This window comes from Drosophila tropicalis, unplaced genomic scaffold (genome assembly GCF_018151085.1).
Source record: "Drosophila tropicalis isolate 14030-0801.00 unplaced genomic scaffold, ASM1815108v1 contig_806, whole genome shotgun sequence".
Classification (NCBI taxonomy): domain Eukaryota; kingdom Metazoa; phylum Arthropoda; class Insecta; order Diptera; family Drosophilidae; genus Drosophila; species Drosophila tropicalis.
In genome coordinates, this window is record NW_027173296.1 from 496,813 (window position 1) to 509,183 (window position 12,371).

General features: G+C 42.3%; 1 protein-coding gene across 1 annotated transcript; it reads right to left on the reverse strand.

The window, feature by feature from the left end:
• Positions 1-8,889: 8,889 nt before the first annotated feature.
• On the reverse strand, positions 8,890-9,906 carry LOC137580134 (uncharacterized). The gene has a single exon (XM_068294065.1). The coding sequence runs from the start codon at positions 9,904-9,906 to the stop codon at positions 8,890-8,892; it is 1,017 nt and encodes a 338-aa protein (XP_068150166.1).
• Positions 9,907-12,371: the final 2,465 nt, after the last annotated feature.

Consider the following 12,371-nt stretch of genomic DNA (forward strand, 5'->3'; position numbering starts at 1 on the left):
TTACTTTATACCGCATCACTAAAGCCAGAAAGTACCACTACCAAGCTGATAGTGGTATTTGATGCATCATGCAAAACGTAATCAGGAAAATCACTGAACGACATTTTATATCCTGGACCAGTTGTACAGGGTCAACTCTTTTCAGTTCTTCTGCGGTTCAGGACACACAAATATCAAATGTATCGTCAAGTTTGGATAAACCCTGCCGATCAATTCAATCAGATGATTGTGTGGAGAGAGGATACAAGTCAAGAACTTAAGTTTTATCGTTTAAAAACTGTGACTTATGGACCCACATCAGCTCCATATTTACAGGGTCAACTCTTCTCAGTTCTTCTGCGGTTCAGGACACACAAATATCAAATGTATCGTCAAGTTTGGATAAACGCTGCGATCAAGTCAATCAGATGATTGTGTGGAGAGAGGATACAAGTCAAGAACTTAAGTTTTATCGTTTAAAAATTGTGACTTATGGACCCACATCAGCCCCATATTTAGCGACCAAGTGTCTGGAATATATAGCACTAAATAACATGGAAAAATTGTCGTCTGGAGCATTAGCATTAAAAAATGACTTTTATGTTGATGATTGTCTCACAGGAGCAGACAGTTTACCAGAAGCCCTGCAAATAAGACAAGAGCTTCTAGAAATCCTGAGGCCTAAGTGTTTCAACTTACGAAAATGGTATTCGAATAGCAGTCAAATTCTTAAGGAAATCCTAAAAGAAGAGACGATTGCTGACATCAATCTCGGTGACACACTGGAACAAACAAGTGTGAAAACATTGGGAATCATATGGACACCCAAAGATCAATTATGTGGAAAGGCTCAAAGGAATACAACAGGAATAACCAGACGAGTGCTGCTATCTGAAGTCGGTCAAATCTTCGATCCTCTAGGGCTGTTCGCACCGGTAGTGGTAAGAGCGAAAATGTTTCTTCAACATGTTGCTACCGAACGAATTAAGATGGATGATGACCTGTTGCCGTATTTGGAAAAGCAATGGGAAGTCTACAGAGAGGATGTACAGGCATTAAACCACATGAAAATTCCAAGGCATATTTTTGATCGCAAGGAACTGCATACATTTGTTGAGGCATCAGGAAAGGCTTATGGAGCGGCAGTTTATGTCCGATCAACCAATAAAAATGGCCAAATTTCGGTCAGATTGTTGTGCGCCAAGTCGGGAGTGGCTCCCCTGGAAAAGCAGACACTACCCTGCTGGAAATATGTGCAGCTGTGCTTGGAGCTGAACTCACGGATAGAGTTCGACAGGATCTCCAATTAGGATCAGAAAGTGTTGAATCAGTTCTCTGGTCAGACTCAACAGTAGTACTTTCTTGGATTAACTCACGGGCATCACATTTCCACACGTTTGCGGCTAATCGGTTGACCAAAATACATTCAGTATCACATCCAAGGCAATGGCGTCATGTGTCATCAGCGCTCGACGCAGCTGATGTTCTGTCTCGAGGCATATCAGCAGCCCAGCTTAGCACACATACATTATGGTTGTATGGACCTCTATTTTTGCATGAACCATAACGTGGCTGGCTGACGACCTGATCAACCGCTGGATCGCAAAAGCACGGTAGACACACTGCCACTAATTCTGGATGAACATTCAATTATACGAGTAGCAACTCGGCTACAACAATCACCAGTTTCAACGGCAACATGGAATCCATGTCTCTTGCCGTACAATGACCCGGTGGTAAAATTGATATTATGGAAACTTTATTAAGGGAATCTTCATTGTGGACATGAGGCACTACGCGGGATAGCTCGGCAACAGTACCATATCATTAATCCAGGGCTGCGTAGCATACACCAAATACCGGCCTCAGCTCTTTAAACAATGGGCGACTTACCTGACCACCGGGTCTTTCAGAATAGACCCTTTCTCAACGCCGAAGTGGACTATTGTGGACCATTCTGGATCTATTAAAAGGTTCGTGGAAAACGTCCCGACAAAGCTTACATTGCAATATTTGTACGCTTTGCAACCAAGGCAGTACACTTGGAGTTGGTCGGAGACCTGTCCACCTCCTCATTTGTGGGTGCGCTTCAGCGCTTCATTGGGCGCAAAGGAAGATGCCAGACATTATACTGCGATAATGCAACAAACTTTGTTGGAGCAAACAATCAACCAAAGGAGATGACCGATACAATACTATTAAGGTAGCCGGTACTATAAAGGAATTTTGCAACCAAAAAACGCATTTAAATTCATACCACCACGGTCTCCACATTTCGCAGGATTATACGATACGAATGCTGAAATCAAATGAAGACTACTTATTGAATCTGATATCTGTCATTGACTCAACGATAAAAATCATTAAGCGAGATGAAGCCACATTTGAAAATCAGATGAAACTAATGGGCCAACAAATGAACGACATAACCAAGGTCCAGGACAATGCGATAAAAGCATTGCTATGGTATATCACGCTAACTACTCAGATGACAGTGACTGCAGGGAATTCGCAACGAATTCAAACCGAAATTTTTACAGATGCCCATCATAGCCCGTTACTACTATCACCAGGCCAGCCTTGGGAACATCTGAACCAGCTTAAGAGACATCTTAAGTTTGGATGGGATTTGCTAGTTCCAGATAACGACGTCTTGCAATTATATGGCTTAATGAAGGCACAAGGCACAGTCGCAAACAATCATGTGATATTTAAAGTCACGTTTCCATTGGTGGCAACGCAGGCAGTGCAATTGTATAACCTAATACCCATTCCAGCAATTGGAACTCATGGGATTATAATCATGATTATTAAAACTCCAATTATTGCTGCCAACAAAGAACAGAATCAATACATTTGGCTCTCAAGAGTAGATTTGGAGCAATGCCATCAGCTCAACAACGAGCAATATATTTGTTTTGATAAACAAACGACGTTTACGGCTAATAGCAATTGTGAGTTACAGCTATTTAAAAACACAAAATCATCAACTTGTCAGATACAACACGCAAACAGGTCATTCGTGTGGTACGACATGTATAACAAAAATCCGTGGATTTTTGGCACCACCAGACCAATTGAACTCGCTGTGATCTGTAACGATAATATATAAGGTGTCACTATCAAGAAGACTGGATTGTTAACTCTAGACCCGACGTGTACAGCAAGGAGTTCTGCCATCCGAATAACAGGTCACCGTATAGGTACGACAGACACAATACAATTGTCATATTTCCGATTTGGCAACTTCAGCATTGGCCCAACAAAAGCAGCGCCAACAACAACACAATTCACGAAGATGCAGCTAAGCTACGACGAACTAAGAAAAATTCAAGGAAACTGGAAACTAAGCAAAACTGAAAGTTACCAGAAGACCCCAGCCAGCGGGCACACCATGTTATCGTCTCCTACGTAGCGCTAACAATATCATTGGTTCTTTGGATGGTATACTGAATAATGAGATGCTCCCAACCCCTAAGTCACAAAGGTTCAGTGCAGACAGCCGTGAGGATTGTCAATCCTATACCGACTCCTGCTGCAGCAAACCCAGCCCCCAGCAACTTCGCGGTCAACGTTGGATAACGTTGAACAGGTGTTCAAGGGTCGGGAGTTTGTTGGTGTTTAGATTATATAGAATAATATAACATTAAGACAATTATAATATAGAACAACCGTAAATGTATGTCAAAATAAGTTTGTTACCTGATTATAGATATCGATGGCTCATCAGTCATAAGTAGATCTGATATGGTCAGCAGTTAACAATAAAGACCTAGTTAATTAAGCTGCTATGGTTAGCTATTATAAATAAAGACGTATTTTGTTGACCTAACACAATGTCGAACTATGCACTGGTGAGCTCTCTAATTTTGCTATAAAAGAAATGCATTATTCTTAGTAAGATACCATACCAATTGTAGTCATGTCAGGTGTGCATCGCTGTGTCTTTGGCCCCCATCTCTACCTTTGTAATCATACTCCGAAGTCCACTCAATTTATGTGTTGGTTGCGACAACCTTGAGTCACTCAGGCGACTAATCTCTCAACTACTACTACGACTACTTTCTTTGCACGGTTTGGACACAAAACCACAAATCGATGAGCATTTCACATCAAACTGGGGTCCCGACTAAAAACATCACAATTGATTAACTTGGCAATTATTGGAAAACTAGGACTAGGTTTTCCGCAACGGGGTAGCAGTGCATACGCATTGAATAAAAATTTATTAACTAGGCGATCATTTTGTCAAAACCATTTAACAACGATTTGTGTCAACAAGGCTACCAAATCATAAAAAATTATTTTTATATAAAATAAAGTTTGTTCAACTCTGTTGCACTCCCTTGAAAATTTTGGCGTCAGCAATCTCTGACCTAGTGCACTCGGTCGGTAACCCGAGTAGCAAAAAGGATTCTGTCGCTAAGAAAACGAAGCCATCTTATTTCGAGGAGAAACTTGAGATCCTGGAATACATGTGGAAGAACTTCGAGAAAAGTCATCAGAAGCTAATGGACAAATTAAAAAACGTGCCAACAGAACGGATTATTTTAGCAGAATGAAGGCGGTTGTAACTAATACAATGGAAGATTGGAAGGCAAAGACACAACTAGAGAGGCAAGCTCGCCAACAAGAGGAAGAGCGAGTCATGATCAAACCACTGATTCGCAAGCAAACTGCGCTGCTGGATTCATTGTCTAGGACATTAAGACAAATAGTGCCTGAAGAAAAAATGAATTACAAATCGGTAGTCGACAAACTATGGACGCAAATTGAAGAAATCCGTTATGAGATTCGTCGGCTAGCTGAAAATCCAGCCGAAGCCGAATATAATATAACTACGTTTGCTGAAATTGTGTTGGCGTTAATATGGAATCATCAGATGCTGTCAACAATGTTTCATATGACAAGATAATTGGATAGATTCAACCACGCACTATATGAGCAATCTCTTTCCAACACAAGGGATCTGCAGGAAGTAAAGGATTTCCTATCATTCGTGGAACAGCGCTTCCTAACATTAGAGGCGATTGGGAAACCAACAAATGAAAATCGCAGCATTGAAAAACTCAACCCAAGGAAGACATGCGCAACAGCAATGGCAAAGCACAAACTCTTCCAATGTGGAAAGTTTAAAAGTAAATTCGCAGAGACACAAATTTGTGTGTCAATTGCTTCAAGCCGGACCATATGGTAAAAATTGCTCTTGAAGGGGATGCTTTAAATGCGATAAAAAATATAACACAATGTTACATTTAGAATCAGGCACCAAGTTGCTACCTCTGCTTCTGCAGCTTCTGTGTATGAAATTGGCAGAAAATACACCCTGTTGGCAACGGCCAAGGTAGTGGTAAAAGGGATCAATGAAAGGAAAGGAGAATTTCGAGCACTCCTGGATAGCGGCTCACAAGTAAATCTCGTCTCAGAGAGGCTGGTAAAATAGTTTTCGTTAAAAATTAACGAGACTCATGTACTTAAATGGAGTGGACAACCACAGATAAGCAGGGCGCGAGTAAGCTTGGTTGTAAGGTCAAGATACAACAAGTTCGCAATGCTAGTTGAGGCATTTGTATTTTATTGTACACACGGCGACGGACAATCGACTAATTGTAAAGCTTCCATTTGCTGAAAAGGCTGCATCTCTTGGAGAATCTCGGGAAGTAGCCATAAGAAGATTCATGTCGTTAGAGAGGCGAATGAGCCCTGACATAAAAAAGGAGTATGTCAAATTTATGTCAGAATATGAACAGTTTGGACAAATGAAGCAGGAAATGCTAGAACAAATTCCGAAGAACCATTACTTTATACCGCATCACTGTGTACTAAAGCCAGAAAGTACCACCACCAAGCTGAGAGTGGTATTTGATGCATCATGCAAAACGTAATCAGGAAAATCACTGAACGACATTTTATATCCTGGACCAGTTGTACAGGATCAACTCTTCTCAGTTCTTCTGCCGTTCAGGACACACAAATATGTGTTCACTGCGGATATTAAAAAAATGTATCGTCAAGTTTGGATAAACCCTGCCGATCAATTCAATCAGATGATTGTGTGGAGAGAGGATACAAGTCAAGAACTTAAGTTTTATCGTTTAAAAACTGTGACTTATGGACCCACATCAGCCCTATATTTACAGGGTCAACTCTTCTCAGTTCATCTGCGGTTCAGGACACACAAATATCAAATGTATCGTCAAGTTTGGATAAACCCTGCCGATCAATTCAATCAGATGATTGTGTGGAGAGAGGACACAAGTCAAGAACTTAAGTTTTATCGTTAAAAAACTGTGACTTATGGACCCACATCAGCTCCATATTTACAGGGTCAACTCTTCTCAGTTCTTCTGCGGTTCAGGACACACAAATATCAAATGTATCGTCAAGTTTGGATAAACGCTGCGATCAATTCAATCAGATGATTGTGTGGAGAGAGGATACAAGTCAAGAACTTAAGTTTTATCGTTTAAAAATTGTGACTTATGGACCCACATCAGCCCCATATTTAGCGACCAAGTGTCTGGAATATATAGCACTAAATAACATGGAAAAATTGTCGTCTGGAGCATTAGCATTAAAAAATGACTTTTATGTTGATGATTTTCTCACAGGAGCAGACTGTTTACCAGAAGCCCTGCAAATAAGACAAGAGCTTCTAGAAATCCTGAGGCCTAAGTGTTTCAACTTACGAAAATGGTGTTCGAATAGCAGTCAAATTCTTAAGGAAATCCTAAAAGAAGAGACGATTGCTGACATCAATCTCGGTGACACACTGGAACAAACAAGTGTGAAAACATTGGGAATCATATGGACACCCAAAGATCAATTATGTGGAAAGGCTCAAAGGAATACAAAAGGAATAACCAGACGAGTGCTGCTATCTGAAGTCGGTCAAATCTTCGATCCTCTAGGGCTGTTCGCACCGGTAGTGGTAAGAGCGAAAATGTTTCTTCAACATGTTGCTACCGAACGAATTAAGATGGATGATGACCTGTTGCCGTATTTGGAAAAGCAATGGGAAGTCTACAGAGAGGATGTACAGGCATTAAACCACATGAAAATTCCAAGGCATATTTTTGATCGCAAGGAACTGCATACATTTGTTGATGCATCAGGAAAGGCTTATGGAGCGGTAGTTTATGTCCGATCAACCAATAAAAATGGCCAAATTTCGGTCAGATTGTTGTGCGCCAAGTCGGGAGTGGCTCCCCTGGAAAAGCAGACACTACCCTGCTGGAAATATGTGCAGCTGTGCTTAGAGCTGAACTCACGGATAGAGTTCGACAGGATCTCCAATTCGGATCAGAAAGTGTTGAATCAGTTCTCTGGTCAGACTCCACAGTAGTACTCTCGTGGATTAATTCACGGGCATCACATTTCCACACGTTTGTGGCTAATCGGTTGACCAAAATACATTCAGTATCACATCCAAGGCAATGGCGTCATGTGTCATCAGCGCTCGACGCAGCTGATGTTCTGTCTCGAGGCATATCAGCAGCCCAGCTTAGCACACATACATTATGGTTGTATGGACCTCTATTTTTGCATGAACCACAACGTGGCTGGCTGACGACCTGATCAACCGCTGGATCGCAAAAGCACGGTAGACACACTGCCACTAATTCTGGATGAACATTCAATTATACGAGTAGCAACTCGGCTACAACAATCACCAGTTTCAACGGCAACATGGAATCCATGTCTCTTGCCGTACAATGACCCGGTGGTAAAATTGATATTATGGAAACTTTATTAAGGGAATCTTCATTGTGGACATGAGGCACTACGCGGGATAGCTCGGCAACAGTACCATATCATTAATCCAGGGCTGCGTAGCATACACCAAGTACCGGCCTCAGATCTTTAAACAATGGGCGACTTACCTGACCACCGGGTCTTTCAGAATAGACTCTTTCTCAACGCCGAAGTGGACTATTGTGGACCATACTGGATCTATTAAAAGGTTCGTGGAAAACGTCCCGACAAAGCTTACATTGCAATATTTGTACGCTTTGCAACCAAGGCAGTACACTTGGAGTTGGTCGGAGACCTGTCCACCTCCTCATTTGTGGGTGCGCTTCAGCGCTTCATTGGGCGCAAAGGAAGATGCCAGACATTATACTGCGATAATGCAACAAACTTTGTTGGAGCAAACAATCAACCAAAGGAGACGATACAATACTATTAAGGCAGCCGGTACTATCAAAGAATTTCGCAACCAAAAAGGAGTGCAATTTAAATTCATACCACCACGGTCTCCACATTTCGCAGGATTATACGTGTTCACGCCACCGGGTGAACAGCAGTGAGTGGCGAAGAGCAGTGAGGAGTGAGGAGGGTTTTTTGATCCTCGGCATCTACGGTCACACCAGGAGGAGTGTTGGCTAACGGCTGCGGCCTTGCGGAGCCCCAAACTGCTCGCCTTATATGATGCGGCCTTCGGCTGATTTCCACCGAGGCGGCTTCGAGGCACTTGCGAATGGCAAGAAATGAGATGACCAGGTTGACTTCAATCGGTTGCTTTATTTTCTTAACCTAAAACTATAGTACAATTGTCGGCGGGCACAGAAGGTGCAACCGCATCGACCGAGATTAATTTCAAGAGTAAAAATCAAGTGCAGCAAATCACGCTGTCTTTTACAAAATTCAAAGTTCTGGAAATTTCCATAGAAGAAATAAGAAAGAAAAGAATTGAAGTAACGGATCTCCAAGTTTGTCACTTCAAAGTAACTTGCGCTGTTCTTGGTCTCTCTCTCTCTCTCTCTTCGTTCGTTTTCTCTTTTTAGCAAAGAGAGTCTGGCTTCAGTTGCAGCTTAAACATTCTCCCCCTTTGATGATGACGATCTCCATCATCAAATTCACGTCTGGAAGGCTCCTGCGAAAAGAAAACTGAAACGAGAAAGTAACAATTTAACGCTTAGGTGTAGGAATGGTGTCATTCTCTATCCAATTCTCATGAATAGGCAATGGACAGAGTTTGGCTACCGGTCGTTTCATGAGTCCTTTGACTGTCTTCAAAGTCACCACTCTCACTAGTCCATCGGGTCCTGCATGTGTCTCCATAACCCAACCTAGAGGCCATTGATGAGAAGGGAAACGTTCGTCCCTGATGAGCACTATGCATCCAACTGTTAGATTTTCCTTGGTCTGCAGCCATTTTGGTCTCCTTTGTAATTGTGATAAATATTCCGAGTTCCATCTTCTCCAAAACTGTTGTGCATAATATTGACAATTCTTCCATCGATCACTTAGAGTAACTTTAGCCAATTCCGGAGCAGGAGGTGCTAAAGGCGCTTCACCCATCAGAAAGTGACCGGGTGTTAATAACATTAAATCGTCAGGATCATTTGATAGGGGACATAACGGTCTTGAATTTAAGCAAGACTCAATCTGTGCCAACACAGTTGCCATTTCCTCGAATGTTAAAACTTGTTCTCCGAGAGTTCTCTTCAGATGATACTTCATGGACTTCACTCCAGCCTCCCACAATCCACCAAAGTGTGGCGCTGATGGTGGGTTGAAATGCCAGTTGATTCCTTTTCTCAATAATGTTGGCGCAATATGTTTCGTAATGTACGAACAATATGCCAGTTTGTCCACTTGCAATTTTTTGTTGGCTCCAATAAAATTAGTACCGCAGTCACTATAAACGTCTGTGCATAGGCCACGTCTGCCAATGAAACGGTTAAATGCTCCTATAAACGCATCTGAGGTCAGATCTCCAACTGGTTCCAAATGAATGGCCTTTGTCACTAGGCATACGAACACAGCAATATATCCCTTCTGGGATACACGTCCTCTTCCTTTGTAGGGCGAAATATTTACGGGTCCAGCGTAGTCCACTCCAACGGATGAGAATGCTCTAGAAGGGCGTACCCGTACTGCTGGTAACATTCCCATTTTCTGACCTGTAAATTGAGGCTTCATCTTAAAACATGTGATACATTTATGAATTCCAAACCGAACTGCATTGCGTCCATTAACAATCCAGAATTTCTTCCTTGTAAAATTCAGCGTTAGTGAGGTTCCACCATGCAAGGTGCAAATATGACTGTAAGATATGACGAGATCTGTGAAAGGATGTTTATACGGTAATATATAAGGATATTTTTCATTTATGGGCAACAGGGAATCTCGGAGCCTGCCTCCGAGACGTACAACACGTTCGTTCGAATCAAAATACGGATGAAGAGACAGGAGTATGCTGTCCTTCGCTATTACCCTGCCTTCCGATAGCGCCTTCCATTCAGAGTTAAAACAATCCTTCTGCACCATCCTAATCAATTCACGTAGGCCCTCTTCTAATTCCACAATTGAGAGTCCAGGTCCTCTTCGTTCTGCCACAGATGTTCGACAATTATATACGAAACGTTTTATATATGATATAATCCAGACGAGTCGCGTATACGATGAATACTTGCTGATAAATGCTACACTTGGCATTTCTTCCTCTGATATCTTATGGCACGTCACCCTTTTTGACTTCAGTGTCAACAACCGACAGCGAATCCTGATCAATAGCATTACAAGGCCATTCGATGTCCGATCCTTGTAGCCATGATGGCCCATGCCACCATAATTCACACGATGCCAACTTGGTTGCACTCGTGCCACGGCTTAGATAATCTGCAGGGTTATCTTTCGAGGCGACGTGTCTCCATTGCCTTTCGTCTGAGATTTCCAGGATTTTGTTTATTCGATTGGACACAAATACTTTCCAGTTGGCAGCTCCACCACGGATCCAACTGATGGTTATCATAGAATCTGACCAAAAAATAGTGTTCGAATAATTAATGTTAATTCTTAGATTCTCTTTTAGATACTTATATATTTTGGCTGCTTCAAGCGCAGCACACAACTCTGCCCTAGGTATGGTTAGTTGTTGTTTAGTTGGCGATACTCTCCCCTTTGACAATAGCAACTCTGTGTGATACTTATCCTCTCCAATTGGGAAGCGCAAGTAAGCCGTAGCTCCATATGCTCGTGACGAGGCATCGCAAAACAGGTGCAATTCAGCCACACCACCCGGTAGCCCCCATGTAACATGCCGTGATATTCGTATAGTTACTATGTTTGGTAACTCTTTTACGAATTTCTCCCATTCTCTCTTAATAGTGTCCGGTAGTGTGCTATCTCAGCCAATTTTCTCCTTCCACAGTTGCTGCATGAGAATTTTGGCAGTAATCATTATCGGACTAAGCCATCTCATGGGATCAAACAGTCGTGCAATTGCTGATAGTATTGTCCTCTTTGTTGGTGAGCTCATTGGTGGAACGACATGCAAAGCAAAACGGAACTCATCTTCTTTGGGACTCCAGTATAGACCTAACGTGCGAATAGTATCATTACCTTCCATGTGTAACAATCCGCTTGATTCTCGATGCTCAACTGGTATGTTCTCTAATAGCTTTGTGCAATTACTCGCCCACTTCCGTAGTTCGAATGTACCACTACGAAGCATTCCAATCACTTGGTTCTTGACATCCTCCGTTTCTGCAATACTGTCGCCACCAGACAGTATGTCATCTACATACATTTGATGATTTATAACATCCACCGCCAGTGGATACTTCTCGCATTCATCCATAGCTAATTGTTTCATAACTCTCATGGCTAAATAAGGTGCGGAGCTCGTTCCAAACATCACCGTTGTGCAGGCATATTCTTCCACATAATCACTTGTGTCCGGATTCCATAGAATACGCTGGTACTGCGCGTCGTCGGGTGGAATATTAATACATCTGTACATTTTTTCAACATCCGCCATAAATACCCATTTTAGCCCTCGCCAATTGAGAATGACTCCTTGAAGATGTACGTGCAATTTTGGACCTATTGCTAGAATCTCATTAAGCGATTTTCCATTACTCGTCTTGCTCGATCCATCGAAGACAACTCGTACCTTCGTAGTTGATGACGATTCCTTTATGACTGGGTGATGCGGTAGGTAGCAATGATCGACTCCCCCCAATGCAGGATTGCCCGTCTTACTAGCCCGTGACGTTACACGTTCCATTTGACCCAGCTCCAGATACTCATTTATCCTGCCAACATAAGCGTTCTTCAAACTCGCATCGTTACGCAACCGTCTGTCCAGAGAATGTAATCGTTTTAACGCGCTCTTATATGATTCTCTAATTACCATTGATTCGTCCAAGTATGTTAGAACATACATAACAATTGTTCAAGTATCTCATCAGCTTCCTTCCTTCGTACCGTTATGGTGTAGGACGATCTCCTACCAGCTTCTTGATTCGTTTTTCCTGATACAATGTATCCCAAATGCGTATTTTGCGCCAGAGGCATACCACGTATTCCTCGATGCACTTCTCCCTAACATCAGCTCATCGTAGACGTCATTTCCCAACAAAATATCAACTCCTTGTGGACTG